The sequence below is a fragment of the Amblyraja radiata genome, chromosome 25 (genome assembly GCF_010909765.2).
Source record: "Amblyraja radiata isolate CabotCenter1 chromosome 25, sAmbRad1.1.pri, whole genome shotgun sequence".
NCBI classification, from domain to species: domain Eukaryota; kingdom Metazoa; phylum Chordata; class Chondrichthyes; order Rajiformes; family Rajidae; genus Amblyraja; species Amblyraja radiata.
Genome location: NC_045980.1, coordinates 18715045 through 18735440, shown reverse-complemented (window position 1 = coordinate 18735440; position 20396 = coordinate 18715045). Strand labels below are relative to the sequence as shown.

The window sequence follows — 20396 nt, the reverse complement described above, 5'->3', positions numbered from 1 at the left end:
AGTCCTGATGCCTGCTACATTTTCTCAACCAAATACAGTCACAGCTATTTATCATTAACAGAGATATTAAGTACAACCTAGACCTTCAACGGTTATTAGAAAATATTTGTTCTACTGCTGCTCTTTCCCAGACTGGAGTGTTTACCTGCTCCTCTAATACAATTTCAACTACATTTGTCCTGAACTTTCACTAATTGTGGGATCCTGGGCTAATTTCTTGGGTGCTGTAAACTTTTCCAAGCTACAGGAAAGTAGTAAATGGCGAGCTAAAAGCAAAAGGAATAAAAGGTGCCTTTTCAGGTCGGCTGCCAGTGACGTTCTGCAAGGGTTGGCGCTGGGGCCCCTTCTCTTCACGTTGCATATTAATGATTTGGATAAGAGGATTGAAGGCTTTGTGGCCAAGTTTGCTGACGATGCCAAGATAGACCGTGTAGGCAGTGTAGAGGAAGCAAGGACTTGACTGGTTAGGAGGGTGAGCAGAGAAGTGGCAGATGAAATTCAGTGTAGCATGATTCAAGTGCAGAATCATGCATTTTGATAATCCAAATAAATGCACAGATTTCCTAAATGGAGAGAATCCAAAAATCAGGTGCCAAGAGACTTTGCAGCTACCAAAAAAAGTTAATTTGCAAGTCGAATCAGTAGTAAGGCAAATTCAATGAAACTTATAGAATAATGAAAGGCTGAAAGGTTCTTTAGTAACTTGTCAGTTTCTTTGTTGAACTAAATTAAGGCGCATGTTGCAATCAAAAGCGCTTGAACAATTGGTTGGGAAGAAATAAAGTGGATGTGGAAATAATGTTTCAGCTAGTAGGAGAGTCTAGGGCCAGAGGTCATAGCCTCAGAATTAAAGTGCTCTTTTAGAAAGGAGAGGATGAATTTCTTTCGTCAGAAGTTAGTTAATCTGTGTAACTCATTGCCAGAGGATGGCGGAGGCCTTCAACGGATATTTTTATTGCAGATACACAAATTCTTGATTAGAACGGTGTCAAGGGTTATGGGAGAAGGCAGGAAAATGCGATTAAGAGGCAGAGATCAGCCATGATTGAATAGACTCGATGGACTGAATTGCCCAATTCTACTCCTATAACTTGTGAAACTAAGGGAGAAAATGTATACAATGCTCTTGTAAGTTATGATCTCGCTAATTTAACACTAAATTAAATGCCGAACCAAGTGCCAAATACAATGACTTCGCTCATACCCTTAACATTTAAGGGGATCATATCTTTACATGGATTAGCTGAAATTTCAATTTAAATTAATGACAAATGGCTACCACAATCTGGATTTTCAAGATCAAGTGTACAAGTTAATGCTGTACTCACTTAATTAACAATATCACAATCCTACCACCATGGATTGATCACAACTTAATTTGAATGTTAAAATTACAACAGTTCTCATTTTGTATATATTGGCCAGGTAAAAGATTTAGAAGATCACATGGGCAATTTATATGTTAGAAAGGATTTCCCGTGCACCAGTTTACCAGATATCTTCCTACAAATGTTTCAAGCTTAATAAAAATTGCTCAACTCACTAAAGGAATTTGAAACTCCTGCAGAGTTAGCCAGAACAACAGGCCAAGGCTGAACCCGGACACAATAACACACATTACCGAACCAATCACACCTCAGCCAATAAAGAAAAACTTTATTAATCAAGTTTAATCACTTAGAAAAATAACAGCAATACAGAACTCTAATGGTGTGTGGGGTTTTGAAATGGATCCAGACAGTCAATTTTATATACTTTGTGCCTAGACTACGTGTGGCAAGCATTATTCACAATCATAATGCACATCACCTTTAATATACAACATTCTGCAAGTGTAACTGTAAATTTCATAGGATTAAGCAATATTCAACAAATTGTTGTGAAAGGAGAATTTAAACAGTATGCCTATGAAGCTCCATCTTACAAATCTCAATGTTCCAATAGGCTGTTTACCATAACAAATTTTTTTCAGATGTAATTTTAAATATACAATCTCCGTTACAGCAGCCAGATCTTCAAATAGTGACTTATACCAATGACTGATGTGCATCATTTCTGACCAGAGTGAATCAACAGTTAATTTCACAAGGTATCCAGCACTGGAATGTCACATATTGATTGAAATGACAAGTTACCAGTCCAAATCTACCACAGACAAGTTAATATTTGAGATAAGGCAACTAAAAAGTGGTATAGCTAGATTTAAAAGATAGAGCACGTGTCAGAATATGCCCACATCAATACTAAAGTCAAAGTCAACCTGAATGCTCAATAGCATTACCAGCTTTAGCAGGTCAAATGTACAGAATACCTGCAGTCAGCCAGACTGACCACTGAAAAGCAGCAATGAGTGTACAATTAACATGGCCAAAATATGCTAATCACCAAAAAAAACAGTGATTCAATTTGCTTATGACCAAAAGATCTGGGTACTCCACAACTCAAACAGAAAATGCTTTCACATTATCCATTAAGCACCCAGAAGCATTTCTTTCAGCCATCAAAATCCATTAAAATATATATATTTTTAAAATCACCCATTTTAAGGGGCATGGGGAAGTTGAGAAATATTCGGTGTACTTTTGTATTTTCTATAGTAATAACTGCACATGGAATTTGCAAAGAGACTCGTGCAACAAATTAATTTTTTTTAAACAGCTGTTGAACTTTTTAATGAAGCCGCAGAAGCTCATTTCAGTGTCATTCAAACTTTGCAACTCGTGTACTTACTCTCACTGTGGAATGCTATTTCAAGCTACTTTCAGCAGAACTTCAGGAAGCCACACTAAACGGAGCGACTCAGGTTTTTATTGCAGTATCACCATAGTATAAACAGAACAAAAGCTATGCACTGTACATTTTTGTTTTGCATGCTCTTCAGGATCTCGTTCACATCATTACATTCACCTTGACAAAAGTAAAAATTAAGCAAAAAGTCACCCTAACATGAAATTTACTTCCTGACTCGGCTATATCCACTGAAAAACTAATACAATACCGAAATATTGCCGTAATGTTGTTGCAAACAACATTATAAATACGGAATTACAAATTTAAAACATTTTTAAAAAATATTTGTTGTAGTAAACAGAAAACCAGATGGGTCATCTACTTCAATATGGTCTCTCCCGACGGTCCTGGCGACGATCACCCCTAAAGAGAAGAAAGCCCATTAGCAATTCACATAAAAGAGCACAAATCATAGTGTAACAATGTAAAATGGAATCAGGCTCTTCGACCAAAGCTAACCAGTTATCATCAGTTCACACTACTTCTGTTATCCGACTATCTCCTTCAACTCCCTACGCACCAGGGGCAAATGAGAGACCAATTAACCTACAAGCCCACACATCTTTGAGACATGGTAGGAAACTGGAGAACCCAGAGGAAATTTCGTGGTCAGAGAGAGAACATGCAAACACCACACAGACAGCAACCAAGGTCTGAATTGAATCCGGGTCTCTGGCGCTGTGAGGCAGCAGCTCTACCAGCTACGCCACTGTGCTGCCTCAGTGGAGCTACAGTGGCGTGTTTCTAGAAGGCATCTAAGAAACAGGGCAGCCTAAAAAAACGCTGGTTCCACAATCATACAAAAATGTTCTTGTAGAAGTGTTGAAATACCGGTTAACTTACTTCCTATCCATTTTTCCTGGTCCACCACGTCCACCTCTGAAACCCATAAGTTCGCCCATTGGGGGACCTCCAATCATTCCTCCTCTTCCACCTCTGAAGCTACCCCGATCACCACCACGTCCTCCTCGGAAGCCACCACGATCCCCTCCGCGGGTTCCTCTGAAACCCCCGCGATCCATACCACGGCCACCACGCATCATGGGACCACCTCTACCACGGTCACCTACAAATGCAACATAGTTAGGTTCAACCATTATACCAAAAATGAACAGAAACTCTCCACCCTGTGCATTACAGACCCAAGAGAACTTATAATTAACAATAATTAACTCACCAGGGGGGAATGGTGGTGGGAGAGGGCCATCCGGCTTTGGAGCCTTACACTGGTTACATTCAGTTCGCCAGGCAAAGTTAGAATTTCCACATGTTCTATAAATAAAAACATACATTACATCCAGATAATTGCACCATCAGACCATTAAAATCTCTGAATAAAATGCTGAAACCAAGCATAACATACGGGTTAGGACATCTCCAGTCACCGGCTCTCTGCTGTGTATTTCCTCCGGAAGGCCCACCGCGTCCGCGTGGCCCACCTCGCCCACTAAATCCTCCCCCGCCACGGCCCATCGGACCTGCAATGGAAGCCACAGGAACAGGACATGTCAGCCAACAGGGCAATGGAAAAATTCCCACTAGTCTCTATAATTAGCTCAAAGCACACATCACCACTAAAAGTCACCTGATTAAATTTCATACTACAGAACAGAAACAATAATGCTGTAACTTTGACTTAATTACACAGAATAACCCAATTTAAGTAGTTTAAATATTTATTCACATGAACCAAAATCTCAAAATTAAAAAGCTACAATTTAGACTGTAGGTATTTGATACAAGATCTCAGCACATGCTGGCTCCAGTGATTTGCTTAGAACCGTTTGAAGACAATATTTCATCATGCAAACACAGGTTATTTGACATGGGAGGACTATTGTTTAGTTTGCTTGAAAGGTAACGTAAAGCCGGAAGACGGCACAAGATTGGAGGGGGGTGCATCCAATCCTATTTTACAATATAACAATGTGACGTTCTTCCGAAGATGGCAATCATTGTAAAATATTGAACATCAATGGGATCAAATACAATTTTGGAAAGCAGAATGAATACCTCAATTGACAGAGCTTCAGCATTAAGAATAATTCAAATAACATTAGAGGTCAAATATTTATTGAGGAGACTGTATGGAGGACTACAATCCAGATCAGCACCCCAGCTCAAATACTGCAAAAACAGTAAAGGATTACTTGACCTAATTTATCATTAAAGCAAACCGAAGTACGTGTCCATGCCCCATGACAAAAAGCAAAAAATAATATTACCTGGTCTGTAGTGAAGGTTCTCACCTCCTCGACCAGGAGGTCCACCGCCTCTGCCGTCACGGAGGGAAGCGTTTCCTCGCATATTGTTGAAGGACAATGGTGGTGGTGGCTGCTGGAGCTGGGGCTGAGGTGGCTGCTTTTTTTTGGCCATAGTAACCTTGATTGGGTTTGTGTCAAACTCCTTTCCTAAAAAAGAATAGAAATTATTAATGCAGCACAATTGAAAAAATATCATTGTGCATTATAAAGAGCATAATACCTACCATCAAACCATTCCAGAGCAGCCTTAGCAGCGGGAGGGTCATCATATGACACTCTGGCTTCACCTTTGGGTTTCCCAGTCTCTTTGTCAATGAATATGTTGATCATAGGCTGCCCAGTTCGTTTGTTGATCTACCCATGTAGAATAGTGAAGTTATTATCAAACTTAAAAAAAACATAAAATCATTCCGTCAATAATACACATCAACACAAACCTTTATAGCACCAGTTTGCTTAAAGAAATCCAAAAGCCTTTCTGGAGTTATATTTTCCCCCAAACCTTGCACATATATGGTATCATTCTCCACATCTTCCTGCGGGGCTGAAGTTGTAGTCGGGGTTGGGGTTGGGGTTGGAGCGGGAGCAGGAGCAGGAGGTGGGGGTGGTGGTTCAGCTGCAGTAACTGCAAAAAAAATAATCAAAATAAAACATTAATGAATTTCTCACCAAAGGAGAATAACTGCCCCGCAAGAAAGGTCTAACAATTTTAAATTCCATAAATTGAATGTATGTGGAGAACAGAAAGGAACAGCAGCAATAGGATACTAATTTCCTGGAGTGCATGTCAGGATTCAAGATGGCTGATCTTCACTGTTCTCGTGACATATCTACCATGTCAGCGATTTTGGCTGCAGTCTCTTTATAGCAAATATACCACATTTTTCAGACAATGATACCAAAATGGTAAACAAAATCCTTGCTATGGCATGTCAGTCCCAAATAATTGAGGGAAATAACATTTTTATACAGAAATTTCTGGAAACAAAGGTCAATATATCATTTGCATTTTGATTTGTTACCAATCGGCAATTTCAATACAAAAAGAACCTCAAACTTAAGTGCAAAGGTTATGGACAAGTTAAGCAAAGTTCTCGACATGCAAAAAAATTCTAAAACATTTACATAATATAGTAAGGAGATGACTACAGTTAGTGACTGAGCCTCAAGGTAGGAAAATGAATGAAATAACCCTAAAATTGGTTTGATTTTTCCAAACCTTCCTTGGCAAACCGATTACTCGATGCAAGCAAATCAAAGCAAGTTGGCTGCAAGGAATAGGATGTTCTAAAGAGGCAACTTCAAAATGGCTTGTGACAATTTTCCCATATCCACAGGCTTCCTCAATTGCCACGAGCAAGGTAAAGAACGTATTAAAGCATGCTATTTAGTTGGGACGCACCAAGACACAAGCATTACAAGGACATTGTAGAAAAAATAATCATTACCTGGTTCAGGCTCCTGAGTTTCTTCTACTGCTGTTACTGAATCGAGAAGAAAAAAAAGAACAACATTACTTTGCATTCCACTGAACCACTACCTTTAAACATCTAGATCTATAATTCCAGCACCTTTTTTTGGGTAATTCATTCAACTGAGATGCACTGCAAATGCAAGACCACACCATGTGAAAATCTTCAGTGTAAAATTTAAAATTACAATTTTACTTTAAAAAAATCCCCCATTTAATTTTTAATAAACCATTTTGTGTTTTACCACTTTGAGTGGTTATTCACTTTCTAGTCATAACCAGCATGATTCTGAAACCCATTTTAACGCAAAACCCTCACTTAAGCGTTTACTCACTTTTATGCGTTTAGACACCACCAGCATCAGGTAAATTGAAACCCATTTTATTGAAAAACCCATCACTCAAGTGATTATTCACTTTATACATCCATATTCACCACTGTATCAGGTAATCTGAAACCCATTTTAACTCAAGCCCACTTTATTGCCAGCAGTTGACACAAGTGCTGAATTTTGTAAACGGGTAAATTTTACTATGCAAAAAAGATTTCCCCGAATCACAGACTGCAAACACAATGTATTTGACTAACCATTTTAATACTAAAAACTTACCACCAGGCTTACTGAAGCCACCCCGGTCGACACCGCTGCAGGGACAAATATGAAGAAATGAAGCATCCCTTGTGCCAGTACCAGCTGAGCCTAAGGCTCAATGATGAAACTCGTGCCTCTTTTAAAGCACTGGCTGAGGCCTCTGAAGTTTCACCAGTTTTCATCTGCGAGTTTGCCTTTCTTCATAGAAGTTCTCCTAAAGCTTTATTTAGTACACCCTCAAAAACCATATACACCTTCACTGTTTGACTTGCCAGTAACAGGATCTCAAGAGCTAAAGTTGGTGCATGCAGTTATAACAGAACTGATAAGCAACCATTACATTAGTTTTACATTATTCTTTTACGTTCCAAATAAATTACATATTACTGTAAATAATAAATACCATGTTTACATTACAAGTGTACAATACCATGCTTTTATGTATTACTCCACTTGCATACACCATACACATTTTTTTGTCCATACATATGTAGAAAACGTGTCTAGTCCCACTTTTCAATATGCTGTCGGCTCAGTCAAAATAGTTTAAAGTATTGAAGTGTAAACAAGGCTCTCACTTTGTAACCTGTAGCATATAAATGCGACAAAGCATGTTAACATAGTTTCCATATTCAAGCATTTAAAAATAAATACTGTATTGGCATTATTAAATCTACATTCTAATACTTACCTGCAAACAAGGGAGTGAAAGCAGTATCGTACTGCTTAGGCTCTGTACAGTTAAATTCTTCCACAGAAGAACAAATGTAACAAAAGTGGCAAACTCCTCACTGCCTTACTAAGCGTTTACTACTACAATCACCATTTTCCAGCCCATCATTAAAAATAAAATCTATATTTACTACCCCATTCTCTAAATGAAATAATTACATTCAACCCAGGTAAAATGTGAAAGAATCCCTTTCCACCCAAGCAGAGATTTACGTTCTTAATTATTCTATGGTCATTAAAAAGTTAGTCAATACAGTACTCAACCTTTCTACTCGGATATTTTTATATTGTCATTTCATCCCATAATTTAAACGGCCAAACCTAACTTTGAAAAGCAGACTAAAAGTTACATCTAAGCTGAAGATCCAGATTTGGGGTTGGGTGATGAGGTAATCAACCAGTTAGTTATCAGGAGGACTGAAAAGATTTTAGTCAAAATGTGATACCATTTATGGTCATTCTTTGCGAGGTGCTCAGAATGCAGCACTTACGATAAACTAATGTACCAAATATATATGCACTAATTGACTCATGCTGGCACAGCTGTTTGAACTTCAATGTTCAATTGCAAAAGTGGTAAAGCCCAATTACAGCATCTCATTGAAAATAGCATTTTACTTTGGGACACAAATGCGGGGTTAGTTAGACCTTGTCCACAAGGTAGTAAGCAAATGAATGGATCATCAATAACTCCTGTGCATCTCAACACCAGACAAACTCCCTGTGATCAAGTTACCATTAAAATGGCACATATTTTCCACCCACTGCATGATTATAATATAACGCAAGGTTTCAGACTCCCAGCTTAAGGGTTTCAGACTTGCATTTAGTTCAATGTTTAAAATAGTAGAAACAGGCAACTGTATAATGATTGAACTATCAAGCATTCAACAATTCAAATCACAGATTGAGCGATATGGGTCCGGTACGAGATGCCAGTAAAGGATGGTTTTAATACAGCAATTTGTAAAAGTTTAGTAAAGGTGTCATTTTGAATCCTAGCTGGACCCACCTAGGAGCATTAGACCGGCTCCAAACTCAAAACTATTTGAGTTATCAAATGATAACAGATGATTTATGAATGGAGAGAAGTAACAGTTTTACCCTATTCAAGGCAAAATCAATGGATCATATTGGTATACAGATCCACAAGTGCTGTGGACGTCACTATAAAGTTACATGCAGGGCAAACCGTTCAACCACGAAATGCTTTTGCACCAGAGCCTATTCCACTCCATAAATGACATCCATATTTCCCTCCCATGATTTATAAAGAAATCTCCAACTGATTTCCCACCCCACCACGAGGTGAAGGCAAAATTCAGCAGCTTGCAGTTCAACCAGACATCGTCTATCCGTTTACCCATGTGTTATTTCAAAAACAGCCCAGTAGCTTATTTAATATCACAAGTTACCAATACTTTCAATCTGGACTGTTTTAGATTCAGTACAGTTGTCAACACGGGAAACCACATGCCCATCATTTTGAAGTATTGTATTTAACAAGTGATTTAGTTTATTACACCCTTACTGGGAAGGACATCAAAACACATCCATTTATGTGTCTTTATCACAACTGAACAAATTTGAGGGGTTGCAGGCATTTTCAGATCCAAGTTTAGATCTACTTCGTTTTTCTACCTTTGTACACAGAAAAACAGGATACTTACCATTATCTGTTTTGAATGCTGTATTGGCAGCTTGTGGATTCCCAATACCATTTGATAGCATTTTAGCAATTACAAATGAAACACAAAAATGTGTATGGTGGGATATAGAATAGATTTGAGACTATTACCCAACCACTCAAGTGCCAAAACTGCATTTAATGAGGATGCTAGTCACTAGACTATAACACACTAATGACCACCAAATAGCATTAAGTTGCCAGGGTCAGTGGAATCAGAGAATGAGTACCCATCAATCTGTAAATGCGGAACCTCAAATCTCAGCAAGGGCTCTGAAGCAAAACACTTTTTCTAACAATACGAGCAACATCCATAAGATTCTCTATTTCAGAAAGGGACATGATCGACATTCTGTTATGGGACAAGCTTCCACTGGTGTCAGCTGCTCTCCGATGCAGCATCCAAGTGGCTACCCTTCATACAATCAGCAAAGTTCAGGGGCACAGTCTGATTGGTCCTAGATATTTACAGCTCATAGTAACAGTGAGGATGGCTAATGAAATTAACCCCAGCCCAACATTCTCTCCCTCTACCCCAAGTAATTCAAGGCCAGCTATACTTTTTTTTTTTTTTTTTTAAATTAAATGGCACAACAGCACACAATAGGGAGCAAACTTCTAACCCATAAGCATTTTAGAAATAGCCCTCACGCACAAATCGTCATCTACTTAAATCAAATTTAGCATTGACAATCACTGCCAGGCATTGCTTTTGGTGCATTTTTGCCCATTTGAAATTAAAGTGATTCTTCGTGAATCAGTCTTTTTTTTATTTATATAAACAAAATGCAATTAAAGGCAACATGTTTAAAAACTCTTACTGGCAAGTTCAAATTGAAAGACAATATAGTAAAGGAATCCCCATTTTCCACTGACCCTGCCTATTACAAGGCATATCCCGATAATGCTTTCAGCTCCCTTGTTGATTACTATACAAGTACAATGGAGTCTTAAAACGCATGACTATAGGGTTTCCATTGCCAACATTAAGGAAAACACACAAATTACTTAAGTTCAACTAAATTGGTTATTATTCATAACATTAAATAATATAAAGGCCATAGCACCCTGGCAAATGGAAACCCCATTAACTTAAAATATCAAAACTTCCAGATGTTGAAGTGAAACCTTTATCATATTCTCCTAAATTAAGTGCAGCAATTATATTTCTGCTTTGGGGGGTGTTAGCAACAAAAACAAAACTGTCCACATGGAGTCCAACTTTCAAAAATTGCTACATCCAATATCAATTGAAACATGGCATATGCATAATGCAAAGCCCATGCTAGCTTAAACTAAATACATTTACTACCACATGTTTGTACCTCAGGCTCCAAATAATGACAAGACCAATTTATAAACTGTACCACAATGGCAATTTAAAAAAACGTTTTAAGAAAACCACCCAAATGAAACAATGTTTCCTTCCCAAATTATTAATAAGATTGTGTAGTGATCTTTGAAAGATACTCCGCATATAAACATTGTAAACATTATAAACATTTATGTTCTCACCTATCTTGAAAAACATTTAAAGAGAAACGGAAGGACAATTTAACACAACTTATCTGAGGATTAAAGGTTTCACACAGAAAGGCAATGTCATATTCTGTGGAGCAAATGCTGTTTAAAGTTAACCTCCCTCAAATTCACATCTTGCGCATGATCACCACAAACTTCTTGGAACACCAATTTGAATTGGATTTAAAAGGTTTTAACCAAATCCCATTCCAAACTATAAATTTTATAAATTTGGAAAAATGGAGCATACTCGAAAGGAAATTAAAGTTACACCCAGTTTTATCCGAATACTTGCATTACTTCAGACATGGTACAGAGATTACGATTATATGCAAGTTATACCACAGAGATTGGACATTGCCTTTGGAAAATTAGCAGGGCTGAAAACAAATAATTTTGCATTAAAGTTCAGGATGATGGTTTTTCTTTAAAAAAAAAATTAAAAATGGGCCATGGATTTAAAAATAAAGATCGTATCCATTTAGATATTGAATTTAAAAGCAAACTTTACATTGGGCATCTGGCTCCTCATAACCCCAATACAGGCTTTTGGGAGTATCCAGTTAAACCCAAAGGGTTATTTTTTGTTAAAAATCAGCCAAACATTTTCAGCCCTGTACTGGTAACTTATTCTGGGGTGATTTTTTGTATTAATCTCTCTAAAAGGAAGCAGTCATCTTACCCCATGGCACCACGTCCACTCCGACCACCTCTACTGTAACTACTTCCTCGGCTTCCTTGATCATAGCTTCCACGACTTCTGCTCCGGGTGTCGGAGCTACTGGTCGAAGTTCCATAGCTACTCTGGTCTTGTCCATACCCACTCATGTTATTAGTGGATGGTTGCTCCTGTCTATAGGAACCTAAGCAACATTTAATTAATTAGTTAGGATTATTCTGAGTCATGACAATTAGAACATTTAGAAGTGAACATCAACTATCAACAGGTGATAGAGATAGTCAATTGACATGATCATAGCCATTCCATTGTAAACAGCCCAAATTCTAGCCATCATTTACTCCTTTGCTTCAGTTATTTTTTTTTGTTGCTTCTTCCAGTCTGCTATGCAAATTCAAGCTGACTATTTGGCCATGTCATTAGGCCCAACTTACTGAAATACAAAAGTAGAACTTACTGTACTGGCTTTGTTTGCTATAGTCTGTTTGCTGTCCATAGCTAGACTGCTGACCAAACCCTGTAGGCGGTTGCTGCTGGCTGTATCCTCCAGTTGGGGGTGGTGGTGGTGCATAGCTACTCCCTTGTCCATAACTTGCCTGCTGGCTGTAGGAACTCTGATCATATGCAGTTGGCTGAGTGGTGCTACTGTAACTATTAAAAGAAGTTGATGGCGAGTGGTTTGATAACCAAAGGTCACAAGTCACAAGATTAGTTTTAAAGTACTTCCTGAAATCTATTATAGTAAACAAAATTCTGGTTTTAAAGGTACCAATTGGTTTCTTGTATATTTTCTACTAAAAAAGTGACATTTTCTCTCCAGTGTTAAACAAATGACACAATGGTGGAAACTAATCTGACATCAGATCTTAGTATCTTCTCCCACCCCACCCATTATGATGTAGAAAACCCTTGGATCAGATCAGTCACAAAACAATTACCTCGTGGGAGGAAAAGATGGGGGAGCAGTGGGAGGCTGAAGAGGATAAGATCCATGAACACTCATTTGAGGGTATCCATAACTTGTCTGGCTGTATCCCACATTGGATTGAGCATACCCAGTACTTGGCTGGCTGTAATCATCTTGCTTGGTCGTATCTTGTGCTCTGAAATTTAAGTCAGCAATTAGGAAAGTCTGCTTTACTTTAAAGTTAACATTTACTTGGGTTGGACAACAGGATGTGGTGGAAAAATACAGGGAGACAAAGCAAAATGGTATACACTGGAGGAAGCATAAAAGACAAAACATGGAATGTGATGTACAGTATGGTTGTAGATTTTAATAGAACATTTTTTTAAATCCAATTGAATGTGGTATATTTAACAAAGCAGCAGTTAAAAATACATTATATATCTAGCCCAGGTTGCTAAAGCGTCTGAAAATGACGAATCACAATTCTCAATTGTGGGTTAACATGCATGGCAGTTTTCTTACTATGTTCTCAAGTTCAAGGAAGGCGTGTGATTGAAAATATATTTTGAATACTTACCAATAAGTATCTTAACAAAAATGACTAAAATCAGTCAATTTTGTTTGACCTCTCAAAAATATAGCCTAAATAGGTTATCTGGGCCATGAGCCATTTACAAACAATGCAATACTCATTAATCAAATTTGAATTCAGCATAGTGTTGAACAAACGATAAACATTTAAAAGATGTCAAATACGTAGGCACATCAGCTGGACGGACCCATGTGAAAATCTACATTTAAAAATAAAAACACCCTTCTCACCCATTCCATTCACATAAACTACATACATATATTTATACCTGGTAGGTGCAACAGATGTGGCTGTGTGCTGTCCATATGCAGCATAGGTGGGTTGTTGACCATAGGTTGGCTGCTGACCGTATGTAGCTTGAGCCGTACCAGTGCTGTCATACCCAGTTGTACTGTAAGCCTGCACAGGTTGGCTGTAAGCCTGAGGTGCAACGGGTGCACTATAACCTAAACAAAAAGAAGAGTGTCCTGATACACCTACTATAGTTTTATATTCACATGTAATGCAACATAACCCTATTCATTCAGGTACACTGGAAAGAGCACTGTACCTGTCAACTTGAGTCATTGACAGGGGAGAACATTTACACAATGTCTTTGGGTATGAATTCTGTCATGTGCTTTGGAGGCCCGAAGAAAAATAAATGCTTCTATTCCACATAATGTTAGACTATGGGGAAATGGAGAGGATTAGTGAGGGGATGCTGCAGGACACAAAGACCCAGTAAACTCATCTCAAATGCATATTAGCATCACATCTGCTTCACTGTCGATAGAGCAGGAAAAGTGAACATTTAATGAAAGATTTATTCAGAGTGTGACATTACACTTTTAATAAAAGCCGAATTTACAAGACCTAAGAGGTGAGAAGGATCTCCCAATCCACTTTAAACAAACCACTATTCTTTCTCCAAATCCAACTTGTGAATTCAAAAACATTGCCATATTCATCATAAATTCACCAAACTTGAATCAAGGTTGCAACTAGAATTTAGTTTGCATAATGGACCACATCAAGTCTTGCCAATTCTACTTGCTGAAATGGAGAATTACCCGTGGCAAATTGTGTCATTTCAAACAGTTTTTTTTGCAATGCTCATGGACCTGCACAAATATATGGTAAAAGACTGTATACATACCATGACTGACTAAAAGTTAGCCAATCAAAGTCCATTGACAACATTGAGCAATCATGACAAAAAAAGCTGATTTGACTAGGTTTTAGATGTCTGATGTAAAACAATGCAACAAAACATGAAACATGCGACAATGACCAGGCATTCTAACCTGCACTTGTCCCTTCTACCCAAGAAAGCACAAAAGACAGCAATAAAAAAAGGTTCAGAATTAATCATACAATTTAAATGCAAGTAAAACTCTACAATAAGTCAACCCTTACCAGTCTGAGGTTGCCCATATGCGGAAGCATATGCTGTCTGTCCATATGCTGCAGTTGTTTGCGCTTGAGTGTATGTTGTATCAGTAGGCTGCGTATAGGTTCCATAACTCGGCTGGGCATATGCCTATTCGCAAAATGTATTCATGTTGTAATTGCACAATATGCAAACAGTTTAACGGTAAGGAACATCAAATAATTAGAAATATTCTTAAAACGCGCACTGTAAAATTACCATGTGCAGTAACTGTGTTTTAAAAAAAGCCAAATCTTACCTGGGTTGTCTGTCCATATGCTTGGGTAGGCTGAGCTGCGTAGGTTCCATACCTGGAGAGATGTAAAGTTAAGGTCATATTGCTTGAAGATACTAGTAACAGCAGAATCCCTTTAAAGTTGCAGATGGGGCAATGTATATGACAAGATTTGCAATGAGGATTAATTGTGAAGGTCATCCAGTCAATTTGTAATTAGATAGAAAAAAAACAGAAAAGGACAGTTAGCGGTGAGAACAATACACCTCTGCAATACGGAACGGTTGCAGCCTTAGAAAACTGAATTTCCATTATGGACACCGTTGGCAAATGTTCATATTTTTCTCTGTGTTGTAATTCTTTGCAAATTCCATAAGTGCTCATTGCTATTGCACATCTCAAATTTTGGTGTAAATTTGTCTTTCGTAAGGGGAATTTCTACTATCCAACCACTGCAACTGGGGAGCAGGTACACAGAAATAAAGGGCATGGAATATCGATCAGAATATTAGCTATGTTTGAAAACTTAAGATTATTTAGGGGGCCAAGAAGAGCTTTGATAGAAATTTAGAACTTTATGAGCCATAAATAGGGTAGACAATCAGAATCTCCTAACCAGGGTGATATTTGCAAATACTAAAGGAGCTACATGGGGCAAGTTTTATTTCTAAACAGTGGTAAGTGCCCAGGTGGTGTTGTCAAGGGTGGCAATGGAAGCAGATATAAAAGTGTTTAAGGAGTCTTTTTAAGACAAATGTGCAGGTGAATGGGTCAAAGACACTATTCCTGTTTTCTACTATTCTATGTCTCAATTGTTGCATCCTAATGTCTGGTTTACAGCTAGCCCATGCCCAACAGCTAATACCCTGTCCTTCATTTTCCGGCTAACAAAAGGCTCAGATGAGTGTCAGAAAAATGCAAGATCGTTTTTTTTTGTACTTGCAGCTTGTTATAAAATTAATAAAACAGCTATTGCAAGTAGTCTTACTACATAAAGCCAGTTTAGTCTGCACATTTTAAACACATTTATCTAGCCCAGAATATGAGCTGTACCAAGTGATGATCCATAATGTACTCTGCATGTAAAAGTTGTGCAGTTATTCAAACAGCATACTTTTTACATGCAATGTATGAGCTCAAGTGAGCTCTAACCAGATTAATTGTCTTGTTGATCAGGTCCCGGTGGTACCAAGGAGTCCTAATGATAGTGTTAAGATAAGTGATGTTTACGCATAATGCCCCTTATTGTATATATCCTCCGATGTTGCCACGGCTTAGTTAGATTCACTACTTCAGTCCACCTACTACCCCAACAAATGAAGGTATATAAACCAAATAGTGCACATTTTGGCTAGCTGTTAGCTTTGTGGCAAAAATGTCAGTGACAGGAAATACAATATCTGCCAGGTAATGCTAGATCAGTTCGTTGATCATGGAGTCAAGGTGTGCAACTCTTGAAAGCACAAAAACACTGGAGATAAACTCCTTCAAGTGTGACATTTCATTGTTAAACCATACCATGCCCTTTTTTCTCTCATGTCATTTATTACTTTCAATTCTCAAACATTTTACAGCTTGGTTTTCAAACCTCACACTCAAGGATTCAATTGATTTTGAAAACATACCTCGTCCCCAAAAGGAAATTCAGAAAACATTTCTGAATGTTTGAAAGAAAATGGACGATGGTTTCTAACATTGCAATAAATAGAGCTTGAATCTGAAAGGGTTAAGAGGTCTTGGTGTATGAGGTTATAGGGGTTAAGATGTATGGTCTCAACATTTATCAATATGGTCATGGCCAACTTTTTTCAGTCATAATGCCTTAAACTTAAAAACTATAATCCAAAAAATTGAAACTGAAATTTAATCTACAATAAGCAGTGAAATGTCTAATAAATTGGAGACAAGAATTTGGCAAGTTTAAAGACTAGAAACAATCCATGCATACCAATGAAACAATTACTTGCAAGCATAAACTGTGCAGTGAGAATTGTACAGGAAGATATACTTACCCTTGCTGAGCTGCAGCTTGAGTATAGGTACTATAATCTAAAAAAAAAAAAAGCAAAATGAAGGATACTGAAACTAAATATTTGTAGACAATGAAATGTTGCTTCAATTAGATGCAAATCTTGAAAATATTAAAGAATGTTATTTTCTTTTTCAACCTCTAGAATAGTGGAAAACATAGTGTTCTGCTCCAACGTGAAAGTTGTGTTTCAAAGAAATCATACATCATAGAAAATTGTGTTATAAAAACCTGGTTAGAAGTAGACTTTCAGATTTTCAACAACAATTTATATTTTGCACAGGATTTTTGAATATAGTTTTAATAGCCATGTTTCTTTTGGCTCAAGCTAAAAATATAAAAGGGATTACTTTGTTTAATAGTATCAGTGTGTAAATAGAAGTGATTTCTTGACAATTTCAATGGATACCCATGGTGAAACGAGCAAAGAAATGTCTGATTACCATGGGGAGCAACACAAAGCATTTATTTCCCCCAGAATCATTTTGATACAAGAGGACGACCACCAAACTTCCAATAAAGATTAGATGAAAAACAGTAAATGATAGGGAGTGTCCTGCAGGTGATGCACCAATTGTGGGAAAACATTCAGTGCATCACCACAAATGCTCCCTAACTAGCTAAAAAGCACAACCATGGGCTTTTGTGCCAATGTTTAAATTCGTATGTGAAATTTTACAATTAGAGATGTAATTAAATGTCAACCCTTTAAATTCTATACACTCACCTAAAATAAAAATATAAATCACTGCTGAGGAAAGAGAAGTTGCAGTGCCTTACTTCCATCATCAGAGGCAAGGTCTGTAACTGGAAGCTTAATGCTCAATTTGCTCCCATAATAACCAATTGTTCTGTAGCCATGGCCAACTTTTTCAATTAAATAATGCAAACTATTCAACCAAACCTAATCCCTTATCTGTAAAACATGCCAACACACCCAAAATCCAAGTGTCAATTTTCAACACTTCTCCCAACCATCAAATGCCCTCTAGCATTTTGGGATTATTGAGGCACCTTAAATACGAAAATGGTATCACTTTTATCAGTGTTAACATCAAATTCATGGTGTCCATAAATGTAGGCATTTGAATGTTGCAAGAGAAAAAGCTCAGCAAAAATATATCATTGATGTTGCAATATATGTGCACAGTGCGATAACTGAAGACCCAAATCAATTGTTTCATAAATAAATGTTTTTTTAAATGTTACGTTTGTACTACTTAGCTCTTCCTCCCACATTGAAAGAAAAGGTTATGAAATAGAAAATCAAGTATACAAACTTGCACATATCAGCATCTTCTCCCACATATCTAGGCAATGATATTTTGTATTGTGAGATGCAATTATTGAATGTTTTCCATTTCCTCTGGTAAAAAAAAGTACATGTTGCGTCTTGCCAGGGGAAAAAAAATTAGTTCCTCATAAAGGACCAGTTTTTTTTAATTATATGGTTTCCCCCCACAATTGTGTGTTTTTGTTTGTGCCATCAGCCCCATTTTGAACAACATACTTGAGGACATGGCCAAATTATGTTTTTGGCAATATTGTATTATTTTAAAACACAGACATATAGGATTAGCAACTACTTGTAAATAGTGAAATTATTGTCAATCCAGAGGCAGCTATTGATCAAATTTAAAATGTTGTTCCAGGTGGCAATATACGGTCAAAAGTAATAGGGGCAAAATTAGGCCACTCCGTCATTCAAACATGACTGATCCATCTCTCCCTCCGAACCCCATTCCCCTGCCTTCTCCTCATAACCCCGGACACTCGTACTAATCAAGAATGTACTCTCATATTGTAAATACTAATATTGTACTCATTAGTTGCAATTGCACAATCCCGAAATGGGTATGAATAAGTAGGTGCATCATTTACTTTTAGATTAAAACATTGGCCACAAAAGGAGAGCAAAATGTAACATGGCAACTATTTTTAACATAACAACAATCAGGTCCTTCCACCACATGTATAGCACATGGGTTTCAACTGAATTATGTATTTCCACAGTAGTTTTACACTCTTACTCAACCACCATTCTATATTAAAATGACCACTATCATGGGCAACAGGCATAGAAAAATAAGTGTTAGGGCTCAATTATGGAGGGGGGGGGGGGGATCAAATAAAAGGCTTTCCCTCTACATAGAGTTCAGACGCAATGCGTGGCAATGCAACTACGGTACTTTTCTTATAACACACCCAACACGTTTTTTAATTTATTAAAGCAGAGGCTGTATATTAGACAGCAACACATTTTCACCAGGGGTCACGACTTCACGCCCAGAACGATAAACACCCGATATACGAATTACAAACACATTCTACCTTCAGGCACAGATTAACAGTTTAACATCTCCCCCCACACAAAAAAAACAAATGTTGATGCAACGCAAAATTATTGTACCACCTTTTGTTATATCCCCGCCCTTCCATGAAGGAAAAAATAATGAACTATATGACTCAATTTTGGCAGGTCGCCAGGGATTAGGGAACGTTTTTTAAAAAGTCCGAAATTTAAAAAAAACGATTTATTAAACTTTAGGCAATATTTTTGAAAATATCACTTTCAGTAGTTGAAAACCCGCACCACCGCCAATGTTGGAGCACGGATGTGATTGCGTACTCTTTGCTTACAATATGTGAATAAAATATTCAGACGTGGTTAAAAATAATGTAAGTGGTTTTGTTCCATGACTGTGAACCGGCGGCAGGTTGATGTTCCCTTCCCCCACCCGAGCTAGGCCTTGAAGCCTGACGGGGATTGAGCAAAGAAAGCGCTTCCTCTTCCTCCTCCCCCTCCCCGGCCGGGCCCAAACGAAAGGCGCCGGCCGGCCGTCGGGAGACGCGAGATGGCGGCTCGGGAGGGAGGAAAGAGAGTTGCCGAGGCCCAGTGGCTCTTGTGGCGCAGTTTTACACGGAGGAGGAAGAGCGGGTGGCGGTGCCCTGACGACGAATGACCTGAGGAGGGGAGGGAAGGAAGAAGGCCCCAACGGCCGCCCGTTCCCTACCTCCTCCTACAACACGCCATGGCGAGGTGATCCCGACTAGCAGTGCGACCCATTCGCTCTCTATCACTCAAGCACCCACTAAACACAATAAAATCCCCCCCTCTACTGCACCCCGGGCGGCGGAGCAGCTCGATGGCGGGTTGGGCGGCGGCGGGTTTGAATCGGCTGCCAACAGTCGGAGGCTCGGTCTTACCCGTCGACGCCATCTTCTCCGACCTCTGACTGCCGCAACGCGCCTGCGCCGACCCTCGACGGACTCGACCCGCGGATTTGGCGCCTTGCGCAACTTTCCTTCCACAACACAAAGACGAAAACAAAAAAATCCCTTTCCCACCTCCCTCTCAGAACACTTCGACCCTGAGCCCTTGAGGCGAGGGATAGAATACCCGTATTTTAGAATAAATTGGATTTTTTTTTCTGGTTAAAGTTTCCTCACGCCTACTGATGCGTGGCCAAGGCTTTATGATA

The 20396-nt window shown here is 38.4% G+C and overlaps 1 protein-coding gene across 1 annotated transcript; it reads right to left on the bottom strand.

Annotated features, from left to right (window-relative positions):
• Window positions 1-1639: 1639 nt before the first annotated feature.
• ewsr1 (EWS RNA binding protein 1) lies at window positions 1640-20396 on the bottom strand. Its single transcript, XM_033043349.1, has 17 exons — window positions 20122-20396; window positions 16898-16934; window positions 14910-14961; window positions 14638-14761; window positions 13508-13685; window positions 12676-12840; window positions 12195-12388; window positions 11741-11921; window positions 7137-7171; window positions 6503-6538; window positions 5492-5679; window positions 5279-5408; window positions 5016-5201; window positions 4154-4268; window positions 3968-4062; window positions 3634-3856; window positions 1640-3153 (listed from the first exon to the last, which is right to left on the bottom strand). Exons 1-17 carry the CDS (start codon window positions 20132-20134, stop codon window positions 3114-3116), a joined length of 1992 nt encoding a protein of 663 aa, XP_032899240.1. The 5' UTR covers window positions 20135-20396; the 3' UTR covers window positions 1640-3113.

What these genes read in the sequence shown, in the direction of transcription:
- ewsr1 (XM_033043349.1), bottom strand. An exon ending in CAAGCTGCAGCTCAGCAAGG is followed by an intron (nt 14,962 to 16,897) that starts GTAAGTATATCT and finishes ACATCTCTCCAG; the next exon opens with GTATGGAACCTACGCAGCTC. An exon ending in CCCACCACCATTCCCCCCTG is followed by an intron (nt 3,857 to 3,967) that starts GTGAGTTAATTA and finishes TTGCATTTGTAG; the next exon opens with GTGACCGTGGTAGAGGTGGT.